At 40.9% G+C, this 20308-nt stretch overlaps 1 protein-coding gene across 4 annotated transcripts in view; it reads right to left on the minus strand.

Moving 5' to 3' along the window:
- The window catches only part of IRSp53 (Insulin receptor substrate 53 kDa), a 769646-nt gene that overhangs the window by 601877 nt on the left and 147461 nt on the right, over positions 1-20308 (minus strand). For all 4 annotated transcript variants that reach the window (XM_071587463.1, XM_071587464.1, XM_071587465.1 and 1 more), the window contains exon 2: positions 13585-13660. In XM_071587463.1, coding sequence (XP_071443564.1) covers positions 13585-13660 — 76 coding nt within the window. The remainder of the gene's footprint in view (positions 1-13584; positions 13661-20308) is intronic.

Raw genomic sequence — 20308 nt, forward strand, 5'->3', positions numbered from 1 at the left:
ATATATATATTTATTTATATAATATATATATATATATATATGTGTGTGTGTATATGTGTGTGTGAATATATATATATATATATATATATATATATATATATATATATATATACATGTATGTATACATATATACGTTCAAAAAACGGACGACCGAAATGTGGGCCGAACAGGTATTGGGGAAGGAGTTGTTATTAGTCGGGACGAGGGGGGGGGAAGAGTTAAGGCAATAAATCGTGATTGAATCCGAACGTGTGGGTCTGGGCTGGAGAGGGACGAAGGGGGGAACGGGCGGAAAAGAGAGGGAGAGAGTAGAAATAACATTCTCCTCGTCCCTTTCTCGGTGAAAGCTGTGGGAGAATCCATCGATACCGTCATCTAAAACTCCCACGCTCATTCTTAGCCTCACTCCATTGAATCCCCCTCCCCTCGGCCTCATCCGTCTCTCTCGCCCCCCACCACTTTCCTCGCCGCCTAGCATTGCACTCCTACCCCCGCCGAACCCCCTCCACTTCCTCCGTCCACCCACTCCCATTCTTCATCCTCTTTCCCTCTCCCCCGAGCAGCACGCTCACAACGCTCGTGAAGTTTCCGCAACACGCCCGATCGTGAGGTAAGAAATCGAGCTTTCGGACCAATCCGCACTGGTGCCCTCATTGCCGAGTTTATAATTCCTTTATTTGTACCAATGATCCCGTAATACTGTTCGGAAGATGGTCAGGTGGCCCACTCGCTTCCGAGAGACGGTTACGGGTGTCGCTTCTTCCTATGAAGACCTGCTCGATTAGACCAGTTCGCTCAACGGCTATCTCAAATAGGGTGTGTATAGTTTTTGATCCATTGTATGTATATTTAAAAAGGTTAACGGTTTCCAAGATGCTCTTAGACGACGGAAAACTGCGGGGATAGTTTTTCATAACCCCTATTACCTGAATGCGTAGTTGTGTGAACTTCGTTTTCTTTATTTTCCTCCGCCGTTTTTTTCGGTTTTATTCTTCCCTATATACCATAATGGTTTTCATAATTATTTTAAAATATTTTCTCTTTGTTTACGCTTACTCTTCTCTCATGACCATGGCCTTAACTCCACGACTTTGAAACACCTAGTTTTTTTCATTACCTAATATGACGGAATATTTTTCATACGACGTATTTTATGTACGGTATGCAATCGCAACTCTTCGCATATCATACACGCCTTTTATGGATGCACTCCTTTCCACACAACATGCTGGTCCCTTGCAGAGAGCCATGTAGATGTACAACCAATTGATTCTCTCGCTACAGTCGCCACCAAGGCCGGTGCAAATATGAACGCGGCCCAAGAAACCATCAGCGTTTCGTCTCCTGGAGAGTTGAATCATGAGTTTTTCGGCGACTGACGACGAGAGGGTATCAACCCAGCGGAAAGGAAGAAATAGTATGCATTGAAAAAATTACGCATGTACCTACGCTACAATCTGCCACTTTAGGTTTCTATTCGGTTAGCCGGCTTGACCAGACTGTAAAGCTCGCTCAAGGGTCACGATTGTCGCTCATATTCAAATCACGCGTTTCATTATAATGTCAACACTAAAAATTTTTATAGCACAACACTAACGGTCCACATTCTTCGATTAGAACTTTGGCTGAAAAATCCATGTGCTTGCCTTTTTTACAAACGCATAAAACGACCATAAAACTTGAAAAGACGCCATATCTCTCACTAGCAACAAAGGCTAACCTCATTGATTTTTTGTTCAGTATTAAAGTAGTTTAGCACCCTTGTTGAAAGGGAGCTGCCCCTCATATTCTGGAGAGCAATTGATTAATGACCACTGCTATAGGGTCTAGTCTATAGGGCGCGTACGTTAAAACGTCTTCGTCTTGTGCATGAAAAAATATTAAAGTTAACGAAAATATGTTTGTCCTCTTGACCACCTCTAATTTGCACCAATTGAATGACAGATCTAATTACGTAATGCACCCAAAAATGAAATTTTAAATCTCATTTCACCTTGAGCGGAGAAATACAAAAAATAATTTACGGAAAACTGCAAAACGGGTGCTTCCATCACGGGTAACCTTGGTTTCCGCCAACTCAAGTCTGCATCAATGTACTACATCTCCTCATTTAAAAAATCTCATCCGAAAGCTTTTTCGTGTGTATACTTTGACTTTCTAAACTAAATTATCTCAACACGATTGTCATCACTGCAATTAACGTTTTGCAAGAACACTGAGCTTGTGTTATTACGCAAATACTGGAATGAACAAGGACATTTTCTGAATTAATTTCCTATTATATTTCTTTATTATCGATCTTAGGATATCAAGCTTTTACTAATTCATTATACATTATATACTCAAACACATTTTTATTATTTGAAGCCCCTCTCTAATTACTTCATCGCTAAGGTGAACAGAAATGATTCTTGACCCGCATCTATCACTTATAACCTTGGCTTTGTTCCAGGATTGAACTCATCGTACTCTTTGAGCGATTACGCCTTTGCCCACTCTTCCCTTCCCTCAACTCATGTAGCAAGTCGAGGTCACAGGGATTTGAAGCTAATTAATATACTGAGGAAAGGAAAATCATCTTACCACCTCCATTGTCTCATTTCATTCGAGAATCCCACACAAGATCACATGTAATGCAATGGGTAGTGAAGCATAAAGTGCGTAAAAACTTCTACAGAAGGTCTTTTCTTATTTTAATCATCATTATTATTCCTGGGAGAGCTCTTTTCGCATGTTCCTCATTACCCTAGAAAACTTCCATGCATATTCATACGTGAGAACGTTGAGCAATATTGATTTGAAGCGCCCTTTACAATATTTCTGGGATAATCTATCATCGTTTAATGAAATCCGGTTATAACGAATTTTACAATCTTGTATTTAACAATCAACGGATTAAAACTTAAAAGAGCCTTTCACAAGCAATGGATGTTTTTTAATGGCAGTTTTCTGCCGAAAATATTTTAACCTAATTTGCTTTCTTTGCTCATTTTATCTTTTTAAAATAAATCTAATTGTTTACTGAAACTAATTTAACTACTTAACCTTCTTTCACTTTAACTAATTTATGAGTACTAGAACTTTGTATTTCTTAGAGGTAACATTGATTTAATTCACGCAGCGACAATAGCACTACCTCGGAGAAATTAAAGTGCAACTTACAATTGTCAAAATATTAATGATCTACTCACTTAGATCGACAATCGAGGCTATCGAGATCTCGAATAAATTCTGGAGAACGTTCGAGAAAGTTTTGTGATTGCATTAACAACAAATAGCGTTGATTGTGCTAAACGAAACTGCTTGAATAACACGTAATTCCTTTTCATGGAGTAAAATATAAAGTAAGTATAGTTAATTTTAAACGTGTAGAGCATTTCATTCGTGGGATCTCACGAAACATCAACAAAATCATACAACAGCGACAGCTTCCTTATATTTTTTTCTTTTTCCACGAATGCAGGTATTTAAAGAAAAAAAATACCTAAATGCAATTAGCATAAAATAGCGTGCGTCCATAATCGCACGGACCGACTAGTAGAAGTCTAATATTAATTCAGTTGCAGGAATACAAAATTGTAAGCTTTAAACTGTGTATTCAAAATTTGTTTGACGCAACGCTATTCCGAAAACAGTACTTATTCCATTGCCTCCCAAAAAAAATTGAATTCTAAGAATGTAGCTTGACCTTTTGTCACTAATGGTGAAACTGCATCAACCATAGACAGAAAAGTAACGACCAGGGTCCATAAAATATGAGCACAGCTTTTTAAGCCACGTGATTAGTGGCCCATACATTAAACTAAGCATTTCATAAAGAATTATTAGCATGCATGCATACTATATCCTTCTCATCAGGATTAAAAATACAGCAAGTCCGAAGCGTCCCAAGAGATTACAGAGCCCTACCCAGAAAACGGAAATAGAATCAGGGAGAAAAGAAGGAGATGGGGAGCACTGTGCTTTTATAACATACCACAAAGCAATATTGTTTTGATTGAAATTTTAATATATTATAGTAAATTTTCCAGTAGTTACCTTTGGTTAAGAAACTGGGGGAAAAAATAGCATTTCCTGAGTTTCTCATTGAAACGTACCACAAAATATTCCAAAAAAATCACATACTATCCGTTCAAGCGGCTTCGTTACTTTATACTTAAACAGCGTGCTTTCGATATGCAAAAAAGTTAAGCCGCCAACGGATTTATGTCATGACTTCTCTAGAAAAAATTAAATGGTCTTCAGGTGAAAGAACTGAGAGCATCCCGTATTAAAACCACTCATAACCTGCCTCCTGCTGTTTTCTGCCCCAACTCACCTCACTCGATCGACATTTGCAACGTGCCACGATCGTAAATGCATATAGGTATTTCGAAGCTCAAAAGTAGCATCTGGCGTCCCTAATGATCCCGTATTGGAATACGTGACGTGAAAAAATAGAACGTAGTTGCACTGAACAAGCGCCAACTCTTGAGTTCAACTTCAGCACACGAAAGCATGAATAAAATATCCGTTACGACCTGCCATCTTCTTGATTATACCAACCTGAGCACAAGGAACGATATCATTTCAAGTTACCATTTACCAGAATAACGGTAGGTTGAATATGGTCTTTAAGTCAAAATAAATCTTCAGCCTTTAATCAATTAAGGATTCATGAGACTTAGAATTAATCATTTTACAAGCGTCATTTCTTATTTTCCCGCGCCCCATAATTCTTTTGTCTATCTCCACTAGCCTCTTGAGTCTCTTCCACCAAACCATTTGCCTTCAAAAGGTTCCACACGGCCTTTTTAAGAGCCACGCCTGATAAACTCGAAGACTATCCTTAGTTCATTCCAATGCTAACAATGAGAGATAGAAATCGAGAAACGGGAAATCAAGGTCGTCCTTCCACGCCTGACCGTAAGTGCCCTGAGGGAAGGGCTCAGTCCCTCTGTCCAAGGGCTATTTCCATACCAACTTCTCATGGCCACATAAAACGATCGCCACGGGGAATGTGAATGGATATGAAGGTGAAGAAAAACGTCATCAGAGAGGTTATGTGCTTTAACAGGTCTTCAAAACTGAAAAACAATTGTGTTTGTGAGATCGTCGAAGGGAAGAGCAAATATCAACAATCTCTCGGTGTCCTTACACCTCCAATTCCTTACTTCTGCCGCGTCTTCCGCTGAGAGAACAAGCGTCGCGATTGGAAAAATCGTCAAGGATTATTACTTAGTTTCAGTTGCGAGGACAAAATTTGAATTTGGAGTGAAGACCAAATATGCATGAACATGAGTGTGTTTGATGTTGTATCAGACTGGCATTTTTCGAAGTTACCCTTTGATAATCATAGCAAAAAAAATACCCGTTTTCATCGGCCGATTCGCTCATAAATTTCACAACTTCGACGGAAATGAAGTCGCCTTGATTTGGCTCTGCGGGAATAATGCAAATCATTCGGCCAAAGTGAAATGGTTAGTACTGAAAAGCGGAAAACGACCGAAGTGCCCGTAGATTTCATGAATGTTCAGGAAAGTTGAAGCATTCCAAATGAGCATCCGGTCGTCATCTCTCCGGTTACTCTAAAAATAAAAATCAACCTCGTCGAAAATGACGGCCTTCGATACTCCATGGCCCGTTGCCTTTTCCCACTGATTGTACGCATGGCTTTCATACACGGAGATGTTACTGTGTACATCTGATGCGAGCGCGTTACTCAACTCCCAGATAAAATCCAAAATTCAATCAAGCTTTAACTTCATATTTTCCCTCAAAACTCCACATCCACTTCCATTTACCGCGAACAAATATTCACTTATTGACTTTTACGACAGAATGCACTGCATCCGGAGACAACACCGCAGGGGCTTTTCCGCAGGCTGCGATTTACGACGTTTCCGAGTCGCGGTCTGGGCAGCGAAGGATATATATGCTTAATTTATTGCGTTGCGTCCCTGCGTACTTCCTTCCGAATGAGGTTAGCTTTCCATCAGAGAACCGCACAATATCTTAAAACCGTGATATCCCGCGACGGAGCGCGGTTGGTTTCTCCATCATTTGCGAAAGAGAGCGCATTGTGGTTTGCATCTGGCCTGCTCCAAACGCACGGCGTCTAGTCTTTCTTCTGCTATTTTTCTTTTTTGTCAGCTTTGACACATAAATTCTTCCCAACTACGGAAATGTCGTGGCAGAGAAAATGAAAAGATTCTTTCCATTCCGAATTGGTGTTTTACAATTCCATGAGTTAGGTATTTCAGCTCGCAATGACTTTTTCATGCGGATGCTGTTCGCTACACTGTTTTAATAAAACACAGTAATGGGACTAGCAATCGAATGAGATGAGGCGATTTCTGTGAATTTAAACTAGCAAATAAATAAAACTTCATCCTAAAGTGAACGAAAATGGAAACAATATAACATATATAAAATAACTCTAAGATCAACCTAAGGCATTCAAAGGAGAGAACATAAATTGACCAACAGTCGCGATGGCTAACAAGGAAATTATTTATCCAAGAGGGAAAAGAACTGGAAGAAAATTTGATTTTCTAAGCTTCGCACATGAGATAAAAGCCAAAAAGCGCCCGTGCCTGCTGAATTTATCTTTCTTAACAGATATAATCACTTCTACCGGATGAACCAGTGAACTAGTATAAAGAAAGACACGGAAGGGTGAAAAGGTAGCTAATAAAAACACACACAAAAATCCATACATCGCGAAACAACGTCATCTCTTAGATCGCAAAAGGTTGTCACTCACTGACATTGATCCCGACTCTTAAGACTCATGAAGTTCCTTTCGTCGCAGTTGGAGAAAAAAAAAAGATGCTTGAAAGGATTTTCTTGCTCCTTTGGATTTTTGAGCGAAACAACTGGCATGCATTAGCCGCCCGTGTACTGTGCATACCGGCATACGAACATCGGGTCACGTGGGTTTGAAGTGCTCTCGCGGCCTGGCTCTCCCACCAGCGCGCGCCCACCCACAAACATATTCCAAGGAGAGGTCGGGGAGGAGAGCGAGGTGGAGGGACAACAAAAGGAGAATGGAGGAAGGCTACGGGAGGAGAGGGCGGGGCGGGCATTTAAAATGAGAATTGGTCGTGGGGGTGTGAGGGCAGGAGAGGGGATGAGATGCGAGGTGAGGTTTGGAAGAAGGGGAGTAGGGGGGTGCAAGGGCGAGGCGAAGGAGGGTGGGGGACCGTGTAGGAGGTTGGTACGTGCGGGTCTGGGGAGGACCCGGGGAGGCCAACAAAAGCCGCTTGCGTTGCCCCGAGAAACTTGGTTACATTCGGAGACTGCATCTCGTCGGGGAGAAGAACGGAAAGGAAAGGGGAAGGGAGAGAGCATGGGTTTCGGCGTGCCTAAGACATTCCGTTAGAGTGGCAGTCACGTTCCGGATTAACTCTACGCTTTCCTACCTTCCGCACCAACCTCCCTCTCCCTTTGCTTTCCCCTCTCGCCGTCTACCTTTCTTATTCATTTCCCCCCGTTCCGCCTCTCTCGATCTTCGTTTGCCTGCCCGAGTCCCATTTTCTAACCCTTTGAAATCATTAGTCTTCTTCCCTCGAGATAGCTGTACTTTTCAACCTTCACTATGGTTCATTTTTCGGGGACGACGATATATGTATTCTCTTTCTCAGGACAAAAATTCAGAGGATGTCCCGGCATCGGTGGTCATGTCGGCAACGGGCAGTCCCGACGACTCAAAAGACAAATTTGATCGAACACCGATTCGGGCCCGGATGTTGAATTGTCCTTAGGTTCAGTTGCATAGATGATATTCTACAATTGAAGTACCTAAAACCCGAGGTATCTATTAGACCCGCCATTCCTGGTACGGCGGCGATAATTTATTCTTCACTGTGTCCGTAGAATTTCCAATGCTTTCAACATTTACCTAGCTAATTTAAGTATGTCGTTATATTCAAAGTCCATTTGCTAAATTTCACAGCATACATATTTTTTTATTTGAAATTTTTTTAAATATTACACGCAACCACACCATGACGTCGATCATTAATGGATTAAACTGATCAAATTACTGACCTTTACCGATTTTTTCTTATTTTGATAGCATAAATAGACTTCATGCGAGAAGCTCATGGTTTAAGGTTTAATTTCATCGTTCTATAAATTTTCACTTCTCCCTATAACGCAAACATTTATTAAGATTTGCGATTGAATTTAACAGGGAAAAAATCAAGAAAAATTACTTTTCGGCATCTACTGCTGCAACAAATTCTCATGGAAACAAATCCAAGGTGTATGCCGTCCGTATAAGAGCCGTTTGTACATTCGCAGCTTTCCATGAACTCCTCAATTGCGCCTTAGGTGTTAACGTGACCCGTTTTCTAAAACCATCTAATTCTCTTCCCATTCAATTTTCACTTCGCACCACCAGAATGATACTATTTGACGTTTACCGTCGGTAGATATCCTTAAAAGTAACTTGGGAGAGAGTTGACGATAACTGGGTGAGAACCTTGCGGCCGACTATAATGTGACCACAAGCAGTAAATTCACTTTTTCTCTCACGAGGATAATTCCTTTTCGTGGTGAAATTTCCTCACGTAGATTTTATATTGCTACTTCTATACAAAACCTCTATCAGCGGAAAAACTAGATCTTTTGGAAATAGTTTTAATAGTTGAATGTTCTTACATCACAAATTTTAATTAGGAAGATAATATTCCAAGTAGATTTTGGGAAGCTGACGTTCGCAAAATGAGAATGTATTTGCATTTACCGATAAACTACACGGCTTTATTATTTTCTTTCAATGGTTTTATGGCTCACCGATTTCTCATTTTCCTCCGTCTACCAATCTTCAACCGTTAAAGTTGCATGTACCGACTACGTATGCTGGATCAAGGGAATTTGCAAACCGCTGGCCGAAAAGCAATCCGTTATGACCTGACCACTTATGACTAGCGCAGTATCTCACCCGAACGGTGTCATCGCTGAACCTCGATACGTCGATCAACGACGTCCCCTTAGATTTCCGCCCACGCCACACCCTCGAACGTCGCTTCGAAATCACGTTATATCGCAGCTGCCAATCGCGCCATACTTACGAGCGACCGAGAGGCTGTTAACGCATGAACTGTCGCGTCAAGCAACTGATATATGAGTGTTAAAGACGATAATCCGGTTCAAAAGGTAAACATAACACCGGCAAAGTCCAGAGCAGCATGCCTTAGAAGAGAACCATCAATCACACGTACGCAGCCTCGTGGTAGATTTCCGGTTGACGCCCGAGGTTGGCGGCCACAATTATCCCTAACTAGACAGAAAATGACACAGCGCACTTTTTTCTTAACACTCATGGGAGTGTGTTTGCGACGGAAAAGTGTGTTGACCACAAGAGAAAATCTAGTTTGAACTTCCTAGTAGACTCAATTTTTTTTTCTTGCTGCCTCATGTTCCAAAATTTCCTCTCTCCCATAGTTCCCCTTCACCCATTATTATTTTCTCTTTTGTCATTATGCTGAGGCCTCTAATGGAAAAGCAATTTAGTTCCTTTCCACGGCTTTTAAGCCTAAAATGCAAAGATTCTATGCTCGCTCCCAGAAATATAGGTCATTTTTGTGATGCCGCGTCGCTTTTTCGTCCCTCGAATTCGAAATTGCGGCGAGTCATTCTCTTTTTGTGGATTTAATGAAAATCTTTACCAAGTTCTTTCTCTGAACAGAACTATTTTATGCCTTTGGCCAACCTTTCTTACTCCACATGTGACCAAGTGTGCATGGAAGAAAATTCATGAATAAAATCCTTCATTCATGCGATAGGACTTTTTTGACCCGTAGATATCTTTTGAATACTTTTAATTGTTTTATTTCTGGTGATTTCCATCATAAATGTCGACGGATTCGAATGTTCCGGGTAACTTGTTCTATCCCATAGAGGCTTCATGGTATTATCCGTTACGCATATTTCAGTGAAATTAAGGCTATAAAATATCAAGCTCATAAAAAATCAAATTATATCAGGTATTATCTTAAAGAAAACTCAAATATCGAGTGAGGCCAGTTGTTCCCTAGAGATAAACGAAAAACGAGATATTAATTTTGAATAAAGTCTCATCAAAGGACTTTTCTGGTGGAATGATGTTGAACACCATGAGCGTTTACTTTTAGCTAGTTAACGTTGAGGAAAGAGTATTAAATTTTGGTTAACTCGCTGAGAAAAAAACAGGTAGCGTCCACAAGGTGCGCTGATGTCACGTGAAGGCGAGGAAATTATGAGCGCGAATGAAAATGCGCGGGAACCATTATAAACTATTTATATTTGTTGGTTGGCCCTAAGCAGAATATTCTACAAAAATAATATAAAACAGTGAAACACTCCATTAAGAATAAGAGTCGATACTCTATAAATGAGGCAAATTTAGAATGGAAACGCTTCCACTTACTTTCTCCTTCAAAACCAAAAACCATTATACTTTGAGTTATCACTTTTTAATGTCTGGCGAGATTTCTTTTTACCATCATTTTCATGCTGAAGACTGTAGTGGAAATAATACGATAAGATATTGCCAATAACCGACATGACACTGAATCCAGATACCTATGAATTTCAACCTAAAAAGCTAAATTTGTCGAGGCATAAATTCTTTCCTCTAAATAGGTACAGAATGAATGATTCAGCTGCATTTGAGTGGCGTTACGCACCCCCGGCTCAGAGATCGTCAATTATCAGTCCTTTTTTTACGAGTCAGATTATATTATGATCATACTATCCCACAACACTTCACACGTGCTTAATAATACGTAACGATGTCTGATCTTGAGTTTGTATTATTATTTAAACCTCAGAACATGGTATTTCAAGTTCAATACCCTCATTCCAAGAGATAAAACATTAATGATATTTCGCATTTCAAGTTTTCCGACTGTACCATTCTACGTGACTTCCTACATCACAAAACGCAAATAATAAATATTCTACTGCTCTATTCATCTACTTCAATGCTAATATTAATTTTGAGGGCCTATTGTGTATCAATGCAGAAGACAATAACTCTACCATGATCAAACTACCGAGCATTTCAGTTTTTTCTCTATCGCTGAAATGGAAAAATGGAAAATTCATTTGTGCGCCGGAGATAACGTTAACTTACCCCTTATGCGGTAATGGCACTCGGAGAGCTCATAGAACTGAATCCCGTTTATACACGATAAGGAAAAGTGAATTTATTTTCAAATGATAAAAAAATAAGCTCATTCCTCGTTTATATCTAACTTTCCATCCCCTCTCTTTCCCCCTTGTCTAAATCGCCCCAGCATCCTGCCTATCTCTTTGATTCCCACTCAACCACTCTCCTTCCTTTCATCCTTCCCTCTCTTTCAACCTTCTCTTTTTCTCTTTCTCCCTTCTCCCTCTCATCTTCCATCCCACTTCTCCTTCATCCTTATTGATATATCTTTCCCTCCTCCATTCCTTCATCAATCCCCACCGTCCCTCAAGCGTTATCCAAGGAGCGTTACTCCTCTTCTTCCGAATCGTTTCTTTCGAACAAGACAGCCTTCCCTCTCCCTTCTCTCTTATCCCTCTCTCACTCCGTCTTTGGAGCGATTCAGAGCCATCAAACCACTTGGAAATCCTCAAACACAGACGCAGCGAGTCTTCTTCACACGCCATTCCCTTCTGGAATTGATACTTCTCCAAAACCCTTTCCATTTCTCTCCCCTTCCTCAATTCCCTTCATCACCTCTCCGTTCTGTCCCTCCCTCTCACGCTCCCGAGCAATCCAAAGGCCCATGCACCCTCCTCCACTTCCCTCCTAACACGGAACGTGCGCCGACAGCCAATCTCACATCAAAACCAGACTCGGCTGGAGCCGTCCTTTAGCGCACTCGTTGGTGATAAACAAGTGACTGCGTGAGATATGCTACTCAGGGCGTGAGGATGGAAGGTTCGACAGTGCGCGACGGATTTTTTGGAGACTGTTTCGACGGGGGCATCAGGACTGAGGCGAGGAGGGCTTTTGTGTTGCTGATTGCGGGAGTCAGATAGGGATTAAGCCTCTTCCTCTCCACTTCCCCGAGTCCGCTCTCCGCCTCCGACCGATTCTCCGTTCGCTCATCTCTTCTCTGCACCCTTCAACCTCCACGCCGTTGAACTTTGGACGGCGAGTGGATTGCCTCAAGAAAGGGTATAAACCTCAAGGGCAATCTGGAATCGTTGCTTGAAATGTCATAAACGGATGGGAACATTTCTCGACTCCCGCTGATTTTCTGCGCCTGTTCTCGGCAGCTTTGAGGAAAACCCCTTCTTCATAAGTGTTAGTTCGCTAATGTCTGAAAATAGGAATGTGTTAATGGCCACGGAAGCGGACTTGTTCTAGTCAACTAAGATCGTTCAGTTAAAGCGACTCAAAAATCCCCGGGCACCTTAAATTAGGTTCCGCCGGCAATTGTCCATCCTTCTCTCATTAATCAGGCACAAACGCAAAGTTACATCAGTAATTATGTTTTTTTTAATTGGATATTTTCGCTATTGATGCAGGAATGACTACAATAAAAATCTGCAAGACGACAGAACCTCCCACAGAATGATTTTGAATAGAGATTACTAACGAGATATACTTAACGAACATTAAGTTTTTCGTAAAAATGAAATCGTAGATACCGAAGAAAGTACACATTTTCTTATTAAAATAATCAAACTACTTTATTTATTTCGTTAATTTCATGAATAAGGAGCTTATTTTTTTCAAATTGATTGTAAATCGTCGCAGTCACAATTTATCTCATTTACCTTCACCGATATACCTGATCAAATTATATCTTTTCTCTGAACTACCAAGAACTAAAACTACTATCGATTATATTTAAAATATTCCTACTTAATATACCACGCTTGCATAGAGCTAATGTAAATTTCAGTTAGATCAGCGATAATGGGGAAATGAAAATGAATGGTTTAAAATGCCACATTCATTAAATGCACAATAGTAATATATTGTCCGATACCAATTTTTAAAAAGATAACAGAATTCTTGCATTCAATTTTAGAATGTAAAATTATTACCTAATGCGATGACAATATAAATGAAGCAAACAAAAATTAGTCATTCATGTTGGGACGAAATAGATATTGTTAGTTGAACTATTAAACTTAAAAAAAAAAACTTAAGTTTTCCTTCCCCTTTAATGATGGAAGCAATCGCATAAAAGAGAATAATTATATATTTTATGTTAAATGTGGAATAAATTACTTAATAAGCACCGATATTGAGGGAATGATAACGTGTTCATACTAAAATGAGACTTTCCAGGTAAAAAATATGAGTCACAAAAACACGACCGCGTCAGTGAGACAAGTCGGAGGAAACTAGAGCCAAATGGGCTCAAATGATGTCACCTGAAACAGCCACCTTCGCTGTAGGAAGAAATTTTGAGCTGAGCAAAGCAAACTGCGAGCGTGACTCGAGCATTTCATAACAGCGCCGCATGTAATAAGCGAGCATCTCTCGAGTCGTAGCCGCCCGGGAACAATTCTCCGCAAAGCCACCGCAGGTCGAGCGCGACGATCACGGGGAGAAATGAAACGGGGGGGGTGGAGGGAGACGAGAGGGAATGACAGGGAACCACTCACCATGAAGCGCCTTCAAGTACGCCTTGCCGGCGTTGATGAGCTGACGTGCCCCCGGGTTGAATTTGTCCAGGATGTTCTGAAACGAAGGAAGCAAACAGTTATTAGGGACTCCTCTCGCGACTTCCAAAAGATTTCCGCGTCACCTACTTCCATACCGCATCCACCCTTGAACTCCGACATCCAATGTTCCGGAGCAGAAAACACCGAGAGATATCACCACCCTCCCCACACCCCCGCCCCGCTCCCCTCTCGGCCTTCCTCCTGACTTATCATGAAATCCACCGCCGCGTACCACCGGAACTATGGAGGAGAACAAATTACTCGCACATCCCTCAGACAAACCAAAGCAAACGTGATGTCTCTTCTCTTTCCTCGCTCCATGACAACAAACTCTTTTGCAAACATTCGCTCACACCCTTTTAACAAGTGGTGAACTAAAAAAATGAGTTAATTCCAACAGGATGTGAACGAAATTGCTCAAATGGAGCTGTTTTTAGAGCTTCTCGGGAGTGAGTGAATGAGAGAAGTTAGGACAGAAAGTTTGAATTTTCCTATGGACCAACTCTCGTTTGAATCCAATGAGATAGAGTGCACGCCCATTGTGATTTAAAGAAGGGAGTGAATCCAAAGTAAGTATTGCGTTTGCTGAATGTGAAATTTAGAGGCTTGAAAAAAACACAGTAAAAAAGGATAAATCTAGGAGGGAAAAGGAAGAGATGTGAATGAATATATGCAAAGAAGGTGGGAAGAGGTGGGATGATATAGAGAGACCGAAGGAACACAAAATCTAACGACCGAGTGCAGACCGAGTCAAAGTCATAAAGACCATCTTAGCACTGGGGGCGTATAGTGATCCAAAGAATGAGAGAATGCATTTTATTCTATTTTTTGCATTCTAAAAGATAGACGAGAGGCGATGATAGCTGCGACTGGATTATATGGGTTCAGGGCAGCGTATTTATGGAGCCAAAATGAAAGGCAGTTAGGCTTTTAGCGCCGCTGAGAGGGAAGTAAAACTGGAAAAGATAGATATGGTCCGATAAAACTCACTCCGTCGTTTAATATGCCTGCCTTAATTGCAGCTCGTAGAGATAATTTTGAAACGGTTTCTCTGAAATTATTTACCGACTGGGAAAGATAAGGCCCCGAAATTAACGGTTATCAAAATATAGCTACCTTGCGAAGTGATGGGGTAAAAAATTAAGAAACACGTGTGGTTCTAGGTTTATCAGCCGTAATTCTGTAAATTCAGTGGCACTTAGCTTCTGCTTGCACTGCAAGCAAAATAAAAGGATAAATTACCTGTTTTTATCGGTCACATTAGTTCTACACTTTTTGCGGGAGCTTTCTACCGAATTAAGTTCCTAAGACCCTTCAAATTACTCTTTTGCTGCACACAATTGTCATAAAAAATATCCAAATTACTATTTTTATAAATAAATAAATATATACGCCGTATAGGGCTTAGTACTGGGTGATCTCTACCATCACCTACTAAACCGACCTTCGGGTTGATTACTGTGTCTATGGTTTATGGTTTTATATATGCAAATATATATATAGTAATTTGGAATACGGATTATCTTTCGGAATTTTTTATATTATACATATATATATATATATATATATATATATATATATATATATATATATATATATATATATATATATAATAGTGGGTGGCGGTAGTCCAGGGGGTAGGACTACTGACCGTAGGACTACTGACCGCAGGGTCCCAGGTTCGATTCCCGGGCAAGGCACTCTGGGCACCGGCAGCTCCACCCAAGCTGTGATTTTTCGGGTACCAGGTCTTCCTGGGAAACCATAACCGGCACAGGGAAAGGAACTGGCCCCCCTACCCTGATGTGTGAATTTCACACGCTGTTGGGCTTAGCACTGGGTGAACTCTAACATCACCTACCAAAACGACCTTCGAGTTGATAACTGTGTTTATGGTATATTCCAAAAATAAAACGAAGAAGCTATGCTGCCCCGACTATTTTATGTTTTTTTGTAACTCAAAAAAATTTGATCGTTAAATTTTATCAGTACTTTAAATTCTTCTCCACCATAATTTTTTCAATAAAAAAAGATAATAGATACTTAATTATTGAACTGGATTAATGATATTTCATTTCATATATTTAGGTATGTTTACTTTTAGTTATCCATATTCCATACATATGAGTTTAATATTACCAATGAATAATAAATTTAAAATAGTTTTTATAGTTAAATATTAACTGGAGATATTTGAGATGTGAATGTCGATACGTCGATACGTCGATTTTTTAAGAACAAATTGTGATTAAAGAAAGAAAAATGATAGCGTCACATTTGAATCATAAATATATTAAGATGTGTTATAGATCTTTGCTAGTATTTCAGATTTTGAACAACCTTAAATACTCAAAGGCGTTTCATTGAATGTCACTATCGATGTATATGTGCAGATGTCGTAGCAATTATAATCAATAACAAGAAATTAATAAATGCGTTAGAAAATTTATATCACAAATGATTCCGTACCTAATATCACCGATTTTATCGGTTAAATTGGTATCCCTCAACACACGAGATCGAATTCCGCTTTGGAAAACTAAAACTATATTGTGAAATTTGTTGAGTTTCACAAACAGGCCAAAGTGGTACTAATAGTATGAGCATCGCCCAGTGAATTACTTGAAATTGTTATCATAAAATCAATTCCATCATTAAACAACCATTACTCGATTCATAAATGGTCCTTCCAGGACTAAAGTTACCCATCGGAGGAAAAATACAATATCACTGCAATAAATTGTTTGCCATAAATAAGGAAATGTTGCTCCATTTAAGGTGAGGTAGAAATTGAGAGAAAGCGACTATTTTTCCTACTCCATGTTCGTTCATCAACGAGAAAATTGAAATGTTGCGAGGACGGGAAGCCCCTGAATAGAAGCAATCGTGGAGAAATGCAAAGAGAGAGAGAGAAATGACGAAGACGAAAGAGGGAGAAATAAAAAGGGGAGATGAGAGAGAGAGAGAAGGGAATGATAAGAAAAGAAACAGCAAGGAGAGGGGGGCGGCGGAGGGTGGATCCGGCGTGGCATGCTATGAAGGGGGGGGGGGTGGAATAAACGAACCTAACGAGGTGTTCCTCGCCCCATTGCAGGGGCGGGAAGAAAAGAACAAGAGGAAGCGCGGAGGAATACCACCGTGAAATGAGCAAACAAGAGGAAATGAAGAGGACGGAGGAGTCGTCGCAGGGTTTCGAGGCGAGAGTCGTCGGGTGGGGCGGGGGAGAGAGTGGGAGTGCGGGGGGTTGGAGGGCGAGTGGGGCTTGAGGAAGGTGGGGGTGGGGGAAGGGAGACGCGAGAGGAAGGAGGGCATGTCGAGTGGTGGCAGGAGAGAGGAGGCATGACGGAAAGAACAAGGCGGGGGGTGGGGTTGGAGAGGGCACGGCGGGACAGGACGACGAGGGGCGGGAGGGTAAGGGGGGAACATGCGCCGTAATCTCACAACCCTCCGCTTATTGCGTAGACACAAAATGTGAATGCCCCTTCCCCTCACCCTCGCTCCCCCTTGCCCCGCGACCAACACTTGAATTTAGACTGATTCCACAAACCTCAAGCAATCCTCCTGCATTGAAAAGTTCTGGGGGTCGTGCTCAGGTCATAACCGTCGAAACGGCCGCGCTTAAAACCCTCCACATAAAGACCAGAGATTGAATGATATTTTGTACGTATTCTCTAATTAAGGATGTAGATAACACTTCTTACCCCGACTATAGACGGTGGGTCAAATGTATAAATGCGTAATTGTCTAGAAAAATGAGTACTGCTAATTTAAAAGCCTCACGAGTTGAATAACCAAGAACCAAAGACTAGATGCTTGTTCCAGCGCTCACTATTTGAGCAAGAGGCACTACATGCACAGACTGGCAAAAAAATCATTTTCTACCATTTGCTTTGTACAGATTCAGTTAAAATAGAAACTTTTGAATTTAACTTTTCCCAACACTTTCAACATGAAGGCTTAACGCGCTGAATGCATTTCAATGGTAAGTATCATAACAAGAGACCACCCACCTCAAGATCATTTCTTAGTTTTCAGTCCATACACTCAACGGTGGTTAATACGGTGACTTTTTCTCTGGAAGTTTTTCAAAGTACAAAATCAATGTTTAAGCACATGACGTAATATCTCTCTTGAGTCGGAACATAAAATGAGCGCAAGGGGAGGAGAAAAAATGAGGATTCTTGACTCAAACAAAAATAACTGCCACCCTGTCGAGTCTTTCATCCAGACTTGAGGAGATTCATGTTATAAGTCATAAAAGTTATTCCACCTCACAAATAATAAGTACATGATAAAATAAAAGCCATAGATAATATAAGCAAAATACGAGTTTACGTTAGGGCTAGCGAGAATCGATGGCGAAAGAATAAACGCAGTCTATGTAGTCAAATTATCCGATCTTGAGTCGCTATGAATTTCATATGCTTGGTCAAATAATTAATTCTAAAACCCGTATTCCTATTCAATTAAAATCAAAAACCCTGAAACAAATGCTTTAATTCAGGGGGACGAAGAAAATAATTCAAATACATAAAACAATAAACATAAGCAGAATGATTTACAAACACCGAGTATCGAATGAAGACTTCTTATTTATAGCTGCACACACCAATGGTATCGTATACGTGCACAAAATGAGATTTGCGACACGAGCAAGGTTTTCGACTTCGACTGGGACTCGAATTTTGAAAATCTGAGCTAAGAGGCTTCCGTGGAAGAGGCACTGAACCCTTAGGGGTTCGGTAGGAAAAAATATCGCCGGGGTACTTATCATCTTCGAGCGGCTCGCACTCGAGGAGAAAGCGCACACACATACCCGCATGGTTCATGGAATACCACCCTGTTGAGCCCTGCATTCAGACGCATGCCCACCGCACGAGTCAGTCGGGATCTCTACTACGGCGGCCCTGAGAATCACAGGACGACGCATTGGATTGCATTCCAGGTTTTCCCTCCTCGCTCGGGCGTTCGAACTCTCCAATCCCATTTGTGTGACTCCTTTTTATTGTTCGCAGCAGCAGAGCTCTCCGGCTGCCGCTTGCTCCCTTCCTCATTCCAAGAAAATACCTCTCTCTCTCTCTCTCTCCCCCCTCGCAAAAGCCTCTCGACTCCCACCCACCAAACCCCTATACCGGATCTACCGCGCCATCTTTTCTTTCGTCTTCTTTTTTGTAGACTGTTCTCTCTCTCTCTGCCTATCCCTCCCCCTCGCTCATATTATTTCTCTTTGCAAAAGGTGAAACGAATATACTTAAAATATGCACCAACCTACAAGGGAAGCCACAATTTATGCCCCTCATTTCCACAAAACCATACTATTTGAATCTAGCAGGATTCCTTTTCGTTTCGTACCGCCAAAGAAAGAATAAATTAAAGATAGATATTCGAGTCATCGAGGATACTGTTAAATGTTAAAATTGTTAAATGAGGTATGCGCAAAGAGTTTATAGTTTTCAAATCTCCTCATGAGTAGAATAAAATTTTATTTGAGGGGATTTTTAGGTGCAGCTGGCCAAATTCGCTTAAACATAAGGTACACTAAGACAAACATGTTCATTACGCTAATTACTAGAGAAGTAGAAGAATACATCTACATCTACATCTACATAATACCCCGCAAGCCGCCGCAAGGGCGTGTGGCGGGGGGTGTTAGGTCACCAACCGTAGAAGATATGTCATGACTTAAGAGAATTAGAACTCCATAGGCATAAGGGAGTGGTCAGCCGATATTCAAACTGAAACACTGAATTATGGTGATAAATATTCTCAAAAGAATAAAAATAAAAAGAATTCTGATTTCGACAGTTTATATACACAGAACTTTTGAAAATTTTCTGTTTTTAAACAAGTTTTCTTGCTACTAGGTCTGAAAATTCGATACCAAAAAATACGCAAATTCTCTTTTGAATTGTTAACATTAGAAATGATCTGCAAATTGGAAAATAGGAAACTCATACTATGAAATATAATGATACTTCAATCTCCTTGATTGAAATAAACTATGAAGCTCCACGCATTGGAGGAGCCAAGAAGTTTAAGGACCGAGCAATGGAAGTGCTTCGCCCAAGCTTTCAAAGCGTCCCACGCGAGAAGCTCTACCTCCGCCTTTTGCATTTAGCCAGTCATTTGCATGCACGCTACCATGCCTAAAAGTGTCCCTCTTGGCACACGCTTGACCAATTCTAGCCAGCTCTTCATAAACTCTCCTTTTTTAATCAAAAATATCGTGAAAATCGCCAATAATCGCGTATATATTTATCGTGCACACTTAACTCATTCTTCTTTCTCTTTTTACGACGCAATTTGCACAACTAATCTTCCCTTTCACCATTTACGACTGCATTTTAATCTGCATAGGAAGCACTTTCCTCCATGAATAAATAAATTTCCATCGGATGCGTCGCTTCGCTTTCAAATCTGAATTCAAAGTCAAGGTGAAAACAGACCGCAATCGGTGTTCCGACCACCACTTACCCTTGGAAGATGTTTCATTTTTCAACGGATATCGGACTAACTTCGCTCTATTTTCAACGCTCCCTTCGACCCACAATGTTATTTCCCCACTATCCTCCCTCCAACTCTCCCACCCTATCCTCCTCCTGGCTAACCCGCCCCTTCCCTCTCGCCGTCCGACTCTGCAGAAGCTCTCATTAACTTCCGCCCT

This window comes from Hetaerina americana, unplaced genomic scaffold (genome assembly GCF_022747635.1).
Source record: "Hetaerina americana unplaced genomic scaffold, ioHetAmer1.1.p SCAF_3, whole genome shotgun sequence".
Taxonomy (NCBI): domain Eukaryota; kingdom Metazoa; phylum Arthropoda; class Insecta; order Odonata; family Calopterygidae; genus Hetaerina; species Hetaerina americana.